The sequence below is a fragment of the Bidens hawaiensis genome, unplaced genomic scaffold, assembly GCF_021521415.1.
Source record: "Bidens hawaiensis isolate Kalapana, Puna unplaced genomic scaffold, B.hawaiensis_p1.1 tig00052957_1, whole genome shotgun sequence".
Lineage (NCBI taxonomy): Eukaryota > Viridiplantae > Streptophyta > Magnoliopsida > Asterales > Asteraceae > Bidens > Bidens hawaiensis.
In genome coordinates this window covers 4,728-19,358 of record NW_027499515.1, presented here as the reverse complement: position 1 = coordinate 19,358, position 14,631 = coordinate 4,728, and the positions used below count along the sequence as shown (strand labels likewise).

The 14,631-nt window shown below is 46.2% G+C and overlaps 1 protein-coding gene across 1 annotated transcript; it reads left to right on the top strand.

Moving 5' to 3' along the window:
* The first annotated feature begins 13,228 nt into the window (after positions 1-13,228).
* Positions 13,229-14,400, top strand: LOC143599824 (uncharacterized). Its single transcript, XM_077077686.1, has 3 exons — positions 13,229-13,306; positions 13,393-13,826; positions 13,935-14,400. The coding sequence occupies exons 1-3, from the start codon at positions 13,258-13,260 to the stop codon at positions 14,235-14,237; spliced, it is 786 nt and encodes a 261-aa protein (XP_076933801.1). The 5' UTR covers positions 13,229-13,257; the 3' UTR covers positions 14,238-14,400.
* The last annotated feature ends 231 nt before the right edge of the window (positions 14,401-14,631 follow it).

Genomic DNA, 14,631 nt, shown 5'->3' with positions numbered 1-14,631 from the left:
AGAAGGGGGTGGTTCCTCCTTATGACCACCCTCCGGCGTGAGAATCAGACTAGATTGCTCTGAATATAAGTGTATATTAAGAGAAATAGCTAGAGAAGATAAGATAATGATACCGTTCCAAGGTGTTGGAGTATTTATAGCCGAAGGTAGGTTTCCAAGCAGGTATGGCCAGCTGTATAATATTCCTTTTCCACCAACTACGGGCTATGTACGTGCCACGATGGGAGTTGGTGGGTAGGCAGCGTCTGATAGTGACATGGCCGGCTGTATACTATTCCTTTTCCACCAACTACGGGCTATGTACGTGCCACGATGGGAGTTGGTGGGTAGGTAGCGGCTGATAGTGACGTTTTGTACTAGAGCGTGCTCCTCCTCGTACTATTGTCGGTGAGCTGTCACCCTGTGATTGGTTCATGGGCTGCTTTGGTCAGATCTTGTCTATTTTGTCCATACCTTGGCAGGTATAGTACAAAAGATCTTCCAGAAGCGTACGGACTGGCTCTTTTGGGCGGGAATATTCCCGCCTTGCTCATTCCTTCAGGTGACATTGCTGAAGTATAAGAGTTAGTGCCTTATGCGTGTAGCCTTACCGTTAGTGCGGGTAGCCTTCCTTCTTGGCTTGTACCCATAGCTGCGGGAACAGGCAGGGTACTGTACCAAGGGAGGCTTTCCTGCGGGAACAGCTGGCTTACTGCGTGTAAGATCTTCATCTATGAGCATGGTGGGTCCTGCGGGGCCTGTAAGTCTTTGCACAGACGTACCTCTTCAAGGTGTGTCTTGCGGGTCCAACTGGGCTTTGCGGGGACCTACCTCTTCAAGTCCCCCCAGTCCATTGTTCTCATGAATTATTAATAAGTGAGGTGAACTTTTGGACTTTAAGCAAGGGGTTTTAAAGAGGTTTTTGTTTTTTAAGGTTTTTCGTGGGGATTCTTCCCGCGGTTTTCCTAATGTCACTTGCAGAAATTCCCGACTTTTCTGCCTGATCTTTGGTTATGATGCGGGTAGGTGTTTAACCTCTTCGCAAGTTGGGAGTGTTGAATTTTACTTGTATAGACTCTTCACGAGGTTTTGGTAGTTTTGGACATAGTGATCAGTTATGTTAAACTACCAATTCCACCTTGAAGTTTCAAACAATCTAGTTCTCAACGTTCCCGCCATGCGGAGGTGTTATTTCCCTTTCCGCAAGCATGGCCCATAAGGTCCTTCTTGGCTTCAATTCCCTGCAAGTGCTAAGTATGTGAAGGGTTTCGCCTTGACACTGTACCCGCATTTGTCTTATGGTTTTTTGCTTCCCAAGGTAAGGGGGTATATTCCCTCTTATTTTTGAATCTTTTTGAATCTTTTTGCAATTCGGAGAGTTGGTGAAAGGATAAGAACAGTCCAAACTGTTGAAGTGACTTTGGCGTCTCCTGACGGTTGCTTCTGACGGTTTCAGGACGTGCAGGAAGTTATGGCGACGTGACAGTATATGGTTATTCCAGACGCTTTTTCAGGCGCGTGGGCGCGAGTTTTCGGGCGCGTGGGCGCGAATTTTACGGCACGCGTCCTTTCGACAGCTATTGCCAGCTTGCGCTATCCACGTGTCGCCATTTTATTGCACCTGCGCTCCCTCTCTCCTCCGCATTAAATTCATCGCATTCATTGCGATGAGTATATAAAGGGGGGAGAGGGTGCATTTCAATTCACACCTTCACTTCACTCTTCTTCTAAGCGATTTCCGGCGAATACTCTAACTTCTCTGTCGACCATTCTCCTGAAATCGTTCTTTTTCCTTCCTTAAAACATGTCTTCCGTTCATGATCCTGAGGTTACTGCCGAAGAGTCCGACGTATACCCTGAGAACCCGATGTCCACGTCTGACAAGGACGACAAGAGTACTGCTGGCGAGTGCCAGTGTGCTCTTTCTGTCGATTTGTATCACTACATCGTCAAGAAGTTCATGCTCGAGCCCTACGAGCCTGAGTTTCCAGAGCCTCACCAGACGGTGTATGATGCCCCCAAGGGCAAGATAGGGGTTTATGCCTCATTCTTCATGTATGGGAATCTCAGATTCCCATTAACGAAGTTTGTATACCGTGTTTTGGAGAAACACGGTGTACACTTGACGGAGGTACACCCAATGGCGATCGCTAAGGTCCGCCATTTTGAATGGGTGTGCCACATTCTGGGCATTGAGCCCCGTGTCGACCGCCTGATGACCTTCTACTCCTGGAGGTGCATCCAGGGCTGGTATACCTTGGTCACTCGGATCAAGGGTTTGAAGATCTGCGCTACCGAGCGCAGTCTTCGGTCTTGGAAACGGGAGTTCTTCTACATCTCTGCCCTCGTCGTCCCCATTGCGATGGCGTTCAAGAACGGGAGAGCACTCCCCAACCTTCACGCCTCCAACTATCAGGAGACGGAATGGTTTACCAAGATCTCCCGGATCCAGACTCCGGTTTACCACTTTGCGGAGTCTGGGATGGTGATGCTCGGGATGAGCCGAGTATGGAAGGATGCCGGTTCTGGGACGCCGCAAGTACCTATCATCCTCGAATACGGTTTGAATTCTACTCCCTACAGTATGCTCCGTCTTTTGTGCTGATTTAGGGTTTTTCTTCTAACTGTTTCTTTCTTTTTATTTTCAGAGGGAAACAACTTACAATCGCTTCAACAACCGCGGGAGACTGGTGATCCCGCTCGACTGGGTACTCGTGATCTCGACGAGAACGAGTTGCCCATTTTGGAGCAGACGGCGGATAGTTTCGTGGAGGTCTACCCTCCGGGCCACGAGATTTTGAGCGCCACGCGGCCAGGTAAGGGATTCTTTAATCCTCGCCCTCTGCATGCTCAGACTTCTACTGGAGTTCCTCTAATTTTGTCATCTTCTGATGAGGAATCCGCAGATGGGCCTGTCTTCGTGAGGAAGAAGAAAGCTGCCGCCGTGAAGGGCAAGGCGAAGGTTACCTCCGCCGTCGACCTAGGAGATCAGTCTGACTCCGAGACTGAAAGCGAGGGGGCGGCGGGGAACCCTGGTGGTGGTGATACAATTGTCTCGGAGGTTGGGACAGCTGTCACCTCCGAGCAGCCAAGCGTTACGACGGTGACTGGCATGAAGAGGCCAGTTCCATCGGGTTCGTCCCCGCCTGTCAGAACCTTCAAGATTAAGAAAACCCGTAAGTGTACTTTTTATTTATCTTTCCCGCATTCCTCTCCGCAATTGTTTTTAATATTTTGTTAATCTTCATGCAGGCGTGGATGCAACCGCATTCCAAAGTGGTGCGGGAAGGAGCAGTTCTGGACCCACGACGGTAGGTTTGGTAAACCTACCCGAGGCGATGACCCAGGCGGCTGCGCCTGTTTGCAGTGTTGGTTCAGTTGCTCATCCCGTTGAGGCAACTGTTCCAATTGTGACGTCATCTCCGCCGGCTGTCAGTGCCATCTTCACCGCATCCTTCACTGAGCCGGCGGTGATTTTTTCTGCGGGCTCTTCCGCAGCGGCGGCCAGGGTTGTGTGTTCACCTCCAGTGAGTTCACCTCCGATGGTCTCTACCGCGGCGGCTTCAACCGTGCCTCCTCCGGCACCGGCGACTACCTCGTCCCCGGCCGGTTCATCAGGTATGTTCAGGGTTGGGGCTTCTAGCCAATCTCTGCCTCCTTCCCATCTCCCTGACCTCTTGGATGGATATCCCTTAGGTTCGGGTGATGGGTTTGGCGGCTTCCGGCCTGTTGTCGACCCTACAGGTGCGTAGGGTTATTTTGGCCTATTATCTTTTTTTTTTTTTTTTATCTTTTTTTCCTAACTGTTTTTTGTTTTTGCAGTTTCAGATTCCAATGAGGTGTATGTTCCACGGTGGAACATCCGCCGGGGAACAACCCTTCGAACGGCTGTGGACTGCGTCGAATGGGCGCGCCACGCCGCCCCGAGCGGTGCGCTGGGGGAGGCAATGGCTAGCTACCAGGAGGGTAGGCTAACCAATGAGCTTCGAATTCTCCTTGCTCGAATGCAGCCGCGCGTCGAGTTGCTTTGTCGTGAAAACGACAAGTTAAAGACGGCGCATAGCCTGGAAGTGGCTCAGGCGCGTGCATTGCGGGAGGAGAACAAAAGGCTTGCCATGATTGCTGCGGAGAAGGAGAAGGCCTTCAAGGACCTTGAGGTCGAGGTCCAGGCTCATGATGCTTTGGCCTTAGAAGATGCCAAGAAACTCCAAGAGCTCCTAGACCAGAAGGGTATGCTTGACCGCACTGAGCGTAAACTGAAGGGCGTTGAAGAGGCTGCTGCTAAGGATGTGTTGCTTGCCAACCTTAACAAAAATGAAGCCGAACGCGCCCGTGATCTACAGGAAGCTCTGATCACCAAGGAATGGCTTCTACGAGAAGCGTTGTCGCAGGTATGGCTTCTACATATATTTTTATTTTGTAGGTTGTGCATCGGATTTTCACGAACACATCATATGACGATGCTATGAGCGCAGCCCTCAACGCTTCTCATGAGGATGGGGAAAAGGCTGGTTTCCTGCTTGGTCTGGGGTTTGTTGATAAGGGCATCCCGCCTTCCAACTTCCCTCTTTATGACGTAGACACTGAAGCTGCTTATGACCAAGCAGTGAACCAGTATGCTGCCTTCCCGCATCCGGTGGTGGAGAAGGTGAACGAGATTGCTGCTGCTGATGATGGGCTAACTATTCTCAAGGCTTTCCTTGAACCGCCACAGCCAACTGATGGTGCGGGTTCAAGTGGGTTTGGAGGGAGTGGTCCTGAAGTTTGAACCTTGAGATCCCTTCCCATCATTAGGATAGATTTATATATTTGTAGGCGGGTAGATACCCAGCCATTCTTGTAATGTTTAACTATTTATGGAATATAAATGTTTTGTTAATGCCTTGCCTTGTAAACCTTATATGTTGTGCTCATGCATATTTTAGTTTAACTTAGCAATTTTCTAAGTGTTTAGGATAAGTTAACCTGTCAACGTGGTAGATAATAAGTTCAAGTTTTGCTTCCTCTATCATGATTGTGCGGGTAAGACCGTCACTTTCACTTAGTAGGATGGCCAAACTTTACCTATCTGACCTGCGTGAAGGTTTTCCTCATCTTTTCCTTAGAAATTTTTACCGTTTTTATGTTTATGCGGGTTTTGCCGCCTTCTACACGCAACGACTTACTTCTTTCCATACTTATTTATGCGGCGAATACCGGCATATCAGTCTGGAAAGTTCATAAGTATAAAGGTAAGGCTATCAACACAATGTGATAGAGGAGAATCATTTCCATTAGAAGTGGCTCTAGGCCTTTTCTTTACAAGTTTGGAATTGATCTACATGTAACATTTGCGTAATTGAGCTCCATTCCATGTTCTTGGGATGGGGGTGCCATCGAGCCTTTCGAGCCGGTATGTGCCTTTTCCCAAAACTTCTTTGATAATGTATGGCCCTTCCCAGACCGGGGCCAGCTTTCCTGGATGCTCTTGGTTCGAAGCCTCGTTGTTACGCAGTATGTAGTCTCCGATTTTGAAGTTGCAGAGTTTTACCTGCGTGTTGTAGTATTTTTGCATTTGTCGCTTGTAATTCTCTTCACGCGCTGCGGCTAAGCCTCTGCGTTCTTCGGTTAGCATGAGGTCTAACCGTCTTTCCGCATCATTGTCTTCTGGTTGAGTCAAGACCCTTGGTGAGAGTAGACCAATTTCGACCGGGACCATGGCTTCAGTGCCATAGGTGAGGCTGAACGGGGTTTCTCCCGTACTTGCCTTTTTCAGCGTTCTGTTTGCCCAAAGGACGTGTGGAACTTCGTCCACCCAGCCGGATCTATGTTCCAAGAGTCTTTTCTTTATGCCGTCGACGATGCTCTTATTTGCTCTTTCCACCTCACCATTAGCCTGCGGGTGCGCCACTAAAGTAAAGGTGTGGGTGATTTGAAGTTCTTCCAGCCACTTTTGTAGCTTCTTGTCAGCAAAGTTGGTGCCGTTATCGCTCACCAAATTTTGTGAAAGTCCAAAACGACAAATAATAAATTCCCAAATAAATTTTTTGATATGTTTTGCAGTTGTTTGGGCTAAGGGTTTTGCTTCTATCCACTTGGTGAAGTAATCGATAGCTACCACTAGGAACTGAACGTTCCCTGCTGCTGTGGGAAATGGGCCCGTCACATCGATGGCCCACTTATGAAATGGCCATGAAGAAGTGACTTGAACAAGTTCATTTTTCGGGCGATGCGTGTTGGGTGCGTAGAGTTGGCAGGACCTGCATTTCCTGATGTATGCCAGCGCATCCGTATGCATCCCCGGCCAAAAGTATCCCGCGTTGTTTAGCTTAGCTACAACTGCGCGTGGACCTGCGTGTACTCCGCAGATGCCTTCGTGTACTTCCCTTAGGAGGTAATCAGCATCTTGGTCGTCCACGCATCTTAGGAGTGGGCCAAGAAAATTACGCCTGTAAAGTATGTTATCCACGAGTTGATAGTTCAGTGCTTTATAGCGTATCTTTCTTGCCTGTGTTTTTGACTCTGGTAGTATACCCGCCGCAAGGTAATTTATGATTGGTGTCATCCACGTTTCCGTGCCGGTTTGGATGACACAAATTTCCTTGTGCGGGACTGATGGTGCTCCAAGGAGTTCAATGCGGATGTCCTTTCCCAAGTGGGTGAAGGCTAATGATGCAAGCTTGCTTAACGCATCCGAAGATTTGTTTTCGCTTCGCTTGACGTGTATGACTTTACAATCGTTGAAATCGCGCATAAGGGTTTTTGCTTGTGCGAGGTACAGGGCCATTGTGTCGTTCACAGCCGTGTACGTCCCGTTTATTTTGTTGGCTACTAACATGGAATCCACGTGGGCTTCCAAGTTTTTCACTCCCATCTTACGCGCAATTCTCAATCCGGCCAAGAATGCTTCGTACTCCACTTCGTTATTCGTACTTGGAAAATCCAGTCGAATAGCGTAAGTGTACTCTTGGCCTGCTGGGTTAGTTAGTTTCAACCCTGCGCCTGAACCCTCGTTGTTGGCTGCTCCATCAGTATAAAGTCGCCAGACATCATCAATGTCTTGTGCTGGAGAGGGTTGAGCCTCTTCCTGGCACTCTTTTTCCCGCGAAGCAGGGACTTCTGCAATAAAGTTGGCCAAGACCTGGCCTTTTATGGCTGGTCTTGGCTTATACTTTATTGCGTATTCTCCCAATTCTATTGCCCATTTGGCTAAGCGTCCTGACAACTCGGGTTTGCCTAGAACGTTTGCAAGTTTGAAATTGGTGAGAATGGTGATTGGGTGACCTTGGAAATATCGTCTTAGCCTGCGTGAAGCCTGTACAAGCGCTAAGACTAATTTTTCCAGAGTAGAGTACCGGGTTTCTACGTCTGTTAAGACGCGGCTAACATAGTAGATTGGCATCTGGATGCCTTTCCGTTCTACTAGTAGGACTTCCCCGGTTGCTCTGTCTGTGGCGGAGAGGTATAAGATTAACTCCTCCCCCGCTCCTGGTGCTGTGAGCGTTGGGAGTTCGATCAGGCGTGACCGAATCTCTTGAAAAGCTGTTCCGCTTCTGGTGTCCAACGGAAGTGCGTTTTCTTTAAACAATTTCTCAATGTTGACATGAATGGGAACGACCTATCCGCATGATTCGCCAAAAAGCGGTTAAGTGCGACTAGTCGTCCATTCAGTGTCTGAGCTTGTTTGAAGGTAGTAGGTGATTCCATTTTGATAATGGCTTCGACTTTTTCAGGGTTCGCTCTGAAGCCATCTTTGGTAACGATGACTCCTAAGAACTTCCATTCTTCCATTCCAAAGGAACACTTGCTCGGGTTGTGCTTCATGTTTATCTTTCTGAGCGTGTTGAAAGTTTCCTCGATGTCTTTCAACATCGCTTCTGGCTCAGGGCTTTTGATGACCAAGTCATCCATGTAAACTTCCAAGTTCCTCCCAATTTGGGCATGAAACTCTTTGTCCATCAGGCGTTGGTATGTGGACCCGGCATTCTTAAGTCCGAATGGCATCATTTGATAACAAAACGTGCCATCGGGCGTCCGAAATGCGGTTTTGTCCTGATCGTCAACGGCCATGTGGATTTGATGGTATCCCTTATACGCATCATGGAAGCATTTAAGGCGAAACGGTGCTAACGAATCTACCTTAAGGTCAATTTCGGGTAACGGGTAACAATCTTTGGGGCATGCTTTGTTTAGGTCTTTGAAATCTATGCACATGCGCCATTGTTTGTTAGATTTCGGTACCATGATGGGATTTGCAACCCATGTTTGATATCTACTAACGCGTACGATGCCCGCGTCTAGGAGTTCCTTGACTTGGGTTCTACACGCGTTAGCCTGTTCCGCCCCCATTACTCGACGCTTTTGTATGACCGGCGTAAAAGCCGGGTCACACTTGAGCTTATGCTCTGCCTTAATTCGAGGTACACCAGTCATGTCAGCTGGTGTCCACGCGAAGATGTCAGCTTTTTTCTGCAGTAAGCGTTTGAGTAAGGTGCGTGTGGGGTCGGTGATTGTTGGGCCAATGGTAACAGCCTGGTCAGGGTATTTTCCATTGAAGGCCCATTCTTCTGGTGCGGTAATGGTTGGTTTAGCCATCTTTGGTTTGGGTTTAGATGAGACAGATGCGATGCATACCTGGGGAATACCGGTGATCATCGCTACACCCTCAGCTGTTGGCCACCCCATCATGCCGTGGACTGAAGACACCACGGCATTGAATCTTGCCATCCCGTCTCTCCCGAAGAGAATGTCGTATGTGTGGTGTGGCTTCCTCATTACGACGAAGTCCACGTCTTCTGTGCGGGAGTGTTTCCCGTCCGTGAGAGTGACGGGGAAAGATAGGATACCCAGGGGGGGTGTTTGTGCTGCCATCGAACCCTTCCATCGAGGCGCAGACCTTTTCCAGGCATTCTTTGTCTTCGTCGTCTAGCTTGTCGAAGAACTGCCTGTACATGACCGTTGACGAAGCGCCGTTATCAGCAAGAGTGCGGGAAGTGATGTAGTGCCCCAGCTGGGTTTTGATGACTATAGGGCCTTCTTTGTTGGGCCCTCCTGGCACTCGCGGGAAGCGCACTTCAGCTTCCTTCCACGCACATGGTTCTGTCGTTCGTCGTTTTCTTCCTCTGACGTTACCATGAACCATGTGGATGCTGATGTCGACGGGCTTTCGTCCGTTGCCCTTGTACCGATTATCATTTCTCCCTCCATTCTTGATTGATGCCACAAGGTGTGTAAGTTTTCCATCTTTGACGAATGTTTCGACAATATCCTTCAAAGATGTACACTCCTCAGTGGTGTGGCCCTTTGTCCCGTGGAAGTCACAGGATTTGCTCTGATCAGCGTTATGGCGCTGTCGGATCATTGGAGCTTTTGGCCATGGGAGTTTCTCGGTGGCAAATATTTCTGTGACGCTTTTGGTGAGTGGCGTCCATCTAGGGTTCCGGTTTGATGAGTGCGTGTTATCCCTTCCGCCTAATAGAGGGCGAGAGCTGGACGAGGTGTCAAAGTTTACCCTTGACTGCCAAATACCAAGCTTCCTCTTTTTATTTTGCCGGGCGGTACGGACGTTGTTTTCTCTAGTCCTCTGCGTGTAGAGGTTTGTACTCTGGGGAAGATTCCTACCCAGTTGCTTCTCCGTTTCGGCAAAGCGCTTGGCTGCCGTCATGATGGCATCCCATGTGGATGGCATGCCATCTTTACCCGTCAGCGTGCGGATAAGCTCTGGGTATTCGGCGCCCTGGATGAAAGCGGCGCGAACAAGATCTTCACTTATGGTGCCCAGACTCAGCTTCTTTGAGTTGAAGCGAGTGATGAAGTCTAGCAAAGATTCATCCTCCTCTCTAACGCAGTTGAGGATCGTCCACTGCTCTTCAGTATATTTTCTCTGTTGACTGAAGCGTTGGCTGAACTTGTGTTGGAAGTCCGCCCAATCGTAGATGTGGTGGACCGGTAGACGATCAAACCACGCCCTGGCCGCTCCGACCAGCGTCATCTGGAACATATAACACCACGTGGGTTCCGTCCAGTTGCTGACGGTTGCCCTCGCTATGAATCTGTTCAAGTGATCGTCTGGGTCGGATATGCCATCATAAGTGCCGATGTTGGACATCTGTTTGGCACTCTTCGGGGCGATTGCTTCCGCAATGTCCCTTGCAAACTTGGACGTTCCCCGCATTTGCAACAGTTGGTCTGAAAGTTTTGGAGAAGTCACGTGGGTTTCCCCCCGCGTTCCTTGGTTTAAAGGTTTCTCCAAAATTTCTTCTCGGCTGGAAGTCCGTTTCTTTACGCTTCCCTATGACGAGGGTTTGCGTCGCTGTCGGACTCCTCCCAATCATCGTCTAAGTACTCGCAATCATTGCTCATGTTGAGCTGTTGTCGAGTGCTTCCGAATTCGTCATTAGCCTGTTGGAGTGAACGTAAACGTTCATCCAACTCAGCTTGGAATTCTTTCTGACGTGCTTCTGCCCACACTTTAACTTGATCAAGTGTTTGGCGGGGGAGCCTCGTCTGTTGTTTCTCCAACTGGGTATCAATGAATCCCAGAGGAGGATTGTTTACTGCACTTGCCCCGGCTTGGGTAACCGGGGTAGTGTTCGTAAAAATCGTGTACTCGCCGGTATTCCCCCCAGTAGCTGGGGTTGTGGTTACCGGAGTTTCTTGGTCACTCGTTGGCCTTGGCATCGGAGTAACCTTAACCATCTTTCCAGAGGTTTTGAAAAAACTGAGAAAAAGAGTTAGTTCTAGCTTTTATGTACGGATGGCGCCAATGAAGAAACACTAAGTGACCCCGGCAGATTACGGATAATCTTAGGGTTAAGTAGATGTTTCCCACGAGGGTTAGTTCCGGCAAAGATGGTTATTCTTCTTAACCTGCAAAATAGACACCGTGAGCTCGTCACTGAGAAGGGGGTGGTTCCTCCTTGTGACCACCCTCCGGTGTGAGAATCAGACTAGATTGCTCTGAATATAAGTGTATATTAAGAGAAATAGCTAGAGAAGATAAGATAATGATACCGTTCCAAGGTGTTGGAGTATTTATAGCTGAAGGTAGGTTTCCAAGCAGGTACGGCCAGCTGTATAATATTCCTTTTCCACCAACTACGGGCTATGTACGTGCCACGATGGGAGTTGGTGGGTAGGCAGCGGCTGATAGTGACATGGCCGGCTGTATACTATTCCTTTTCCACCAACTACGGGCTATGTACGTGCCACGATGGGAGTTGGTGGGTAGGTAGCGGCTGATAGTGACTTTTTGTACTAGAGCGTGCTCCTCCTCGTACTATTGTCGGTGAGCTGTCACCCTGTGATTGGTTCATGGGCTGCTTTGGTCAGATCTTGTCTATTTTGTCCATACCTTGGCAGGTATAGTACAAAAGATCTTCCAGAAGCGTACGGACTGGCTCTTTTGGGTGGGAATATTCCCGCCTTGCTCATTCCTTCAGGTGACATTGCTGAAGTATAAGAGTTAGTGCCTTATGCGTGTAGCCTTACCGTTAGTGCTGGTAGCCTTCCTTCTTGGCTTGTACCCATAGCTGCGGGAACAGGCAGGGTACTGTACCAAGGGAGGCTTTCCTGCGGGAACAGCTGGCTTACTGCGTGTAAGGTCTTCATCTCTGAGCATGGTGGGTCCTGCGGGGCCAGTTAGTCTTTGCGCAGACGTACCTCTTCAAGGTGTGTCTTGCGGGTCCAACTGGGCTTTGCGGGCTACCTCTTCAGTAACTTATCTAAGATATCTATGACTCAACTTACCAAATCGAATTGTTTGCAACATTGTCTTCGCTAACATGTTTCAAATATATATATATATCTATATATATATATATAAAGATTAAAGAAATAATAGTTTAGTTGACCATAAAATAAAAAATAATCCCACATCTTTCAAAAGGGAATAAAGTTAATATAAAAACCAAAAGACGACAGATTTGTTTAGTACACTCATCAAATCTTCACCTTCCAACACTTGCACACACATATAAATGTACTATATTTATTTTATAAATATTAAAAGAAATTTGGTTTAGCAGAAATTATAATATTTAAAAGAAAGACATTTAAAAGTTTACACTTGTTACAAAACTCTGTTTGAACTGGAACGCAACTTATAAAATAGTATTAGTTTAATAACTTAAATGATAAGGTAGTGTTGACATTACCAAATACCAATAACATTTAAAAAGTAAATCAAACGCATGATCATTCATATAAAACATTATTTATTTATTTAATGATGTATTATTGTTTTATTTCATTACCCGAAGTTAAGAGCCAATTGACTAATTTTATAAGGCAATGCAGATGTAGTGTTAACTGTTAAGTTAAAGTACATGGAGATCTTGTATCATTTGCCTCATAAGTTGTACAATAGATGAATAATACCCTTTATAAGAGGAAAGGTTCTTCACAATTTAATAGTTTTTAACGTATAACACAATTATTTAATCACGTAAACTATAAGCTTAAAAAATGATTTTCAACTATAAGCTTCTGAGGCACCCGTGGAAAACGCCTTTCTTATGCTCTCATGGTACGATCCGTGTTGTGCAAGGGAGGGAGGAGACAGTGGCACATTGGCGTCCATGAGAGTGGCTGTCGGGCTAATGTGTGGATGGTCATGCTGCCCGGGAAGCCTATACTAATGTGAGTTATTATCTTGTATTCCATGCGCACTAGGTATGACTTTTAATGTTCATAATAAAAACTTGTGTATATATCATACTCAAAACCTACCAAACATGTACTCCCTCCGTCTCATTAAAAGTGTCATGGTTTAAAAAACACAAAGTTCAAGGTAGATTGAGTGATTACATTTTTTGCTTACTAAATGACAATAATGCCCTTGGAAATTGAGTCCATCAATCTTGTTTATTGATGCTAGTTATGTGTGTTTAAGGGTAAACTTGGTAATTGGTTTGTAATGAGATAAATAAAAAAAAATGTGGACACTTTTAATGAGACCGGAGGGGGGGGGGTTATATATTATTAATTTTTTTCTAAAAGTAACCATGAATTAAGCTTGTTCAGCATTAAGTTTGGGGTAGAAACTTTAGCCCATAGTCTAAGCCCAATCCTGAACACCCCACAACGGAAACCAATTCATTCGTAACGGCTAGTTTCCAATAACCGACCCGAATAGTGACGCTCCATTTTTCCCAACGGCTAGTTTACAATAGAACCCTAAATTCAAAATCGCCATAACCCCCCCCCCCCCCCCCCCCCCCCCCCAATCATCCGTATCTTCCCTTCACTCTAATTATTGTTATAGTTATTATTACCCAATCAATTTCAAAGAAACATACAATGGAAACCCCAATGTCGTCAAGAAGAATGACAAGATCACAAGCCTCAAGTAAGTGTTTCATCCATCAAAATCTATTCTTTTATCAATTTCCCATCTGGGTTTCGAATATTTATTATAATAAAATGAATTTTTAGGGGTGGAAGATGAAGAACCCAATAACCAGAGTGTTCCGAAACCGAAGCATCAAGAACGAGAGAAATCGGCATTAAGCGATATAACCAACGGTTCCCCGATCATCGGGCTTGCAACGGGGAGTTTAAAGACGCCTTCATCGAGATGTTCGAAGAAGAGGATGATGATTTGTAACAGGACTCCTGGATCTGGGGAGACTTTGTTGAGGGGTCAGGTGAAAACCCTTTTGAAGAAAGTGGAAGAAGAAGGTGTGGTTTCAAAGATTTTGTTTGAACCCGATCGCTTGATGTATAAAAGGTTTTACAACTCTCCGATGGCTGTTCTTGCACCTACTCCTGCTAATACTCCTCAAGTTTATAACTTATCTTGTACTAGTAATAATGGTTTGGGATCATTTATTGTCTCTCCTGTTGCTCAAAATTTCAGTTTTACTAAGGTTTGGTTTATTTTATTTATTCATTCCCCAATTGGGTTCTATTATTATTATTTTTTAAAAATATTTATGTTTTTTTTATATATATTTTGGGTTTGTTTGAATGTTTAGATGCTTAATGAGGTTATTGCTGAATCAAATGAAGAAGAGGATGTGATAACAAGGTCATTATTCATGGAGTTCTCTGAGAAATCGCAAGATTCGGGTTCATCCGGATGGTCGGTTCAAGTGAATGCAAGCACAAGTGAGGAGTGTAAAGATGTGGTGGTGGATGAGTTGTGTGAAGAAATGAGCAAGATGAGTGTTAACAAAGCTGATGATAAGTTCACCGGGAAACATACAAGGTTTGTGTATGAAAGTGATGGGGAAGCCGAAGGAGAGTTGTCGTCATCGACATCAACGGGAAGCATTTGAATTTGCTACAAGATGTTGGTTGGTTTGGTTGTCTATCTTGTGACACCGATAATTGTTTAGTTCCTGTTATTTTTAAGGTTTTGAAGTGGAATTCTTATTGTGTGTCTGTTTGGTTCTAAATTTGATGAAAAGAAATCTTGATTTGATCAAAGTTATGTGAATTTCTGATTCTTGAAAGTTTGAAAGAACGTATTTCAGGCTTTTGCCGATAAATCTCAACACAAACTCTGAATTCAGACGGCATCTGCAGTTGTTGTCTTCTTGATATTCTGCAAGGTTTGAATCCGATCTGTTGTTTGTTAAGGTGGAGTACTTGATCAACAACATTAACCTTTGCACAATGCAAGTATTGATTTTTAATCACTTGTGTATATGGGCTGCTCGCCAAAACTTG

Coding starts and splice junctions, on each gene's coding strand:
- LOC143599824 (XM_077077686.1), top strand. CDS start 13,258: ATGGAAACCCCAATGTCGTCAAGAAGAATGACAAGATCACAAGCCTCA. Junction 13,307..13,392: donor GACAAGATCACAAGCCTCAA/GTAAGTGTTTCA, acceptor ATGAATTTTTAG/GGGTGGAAGATGAAGAACCC. Junction 13,827..13,934: donor AAAATTTCAGTTTTACTAAG/GTTTGGTTTATT, acceptor TTGAATGTTTAG/ATGCTTAATGAGGTTATTGC.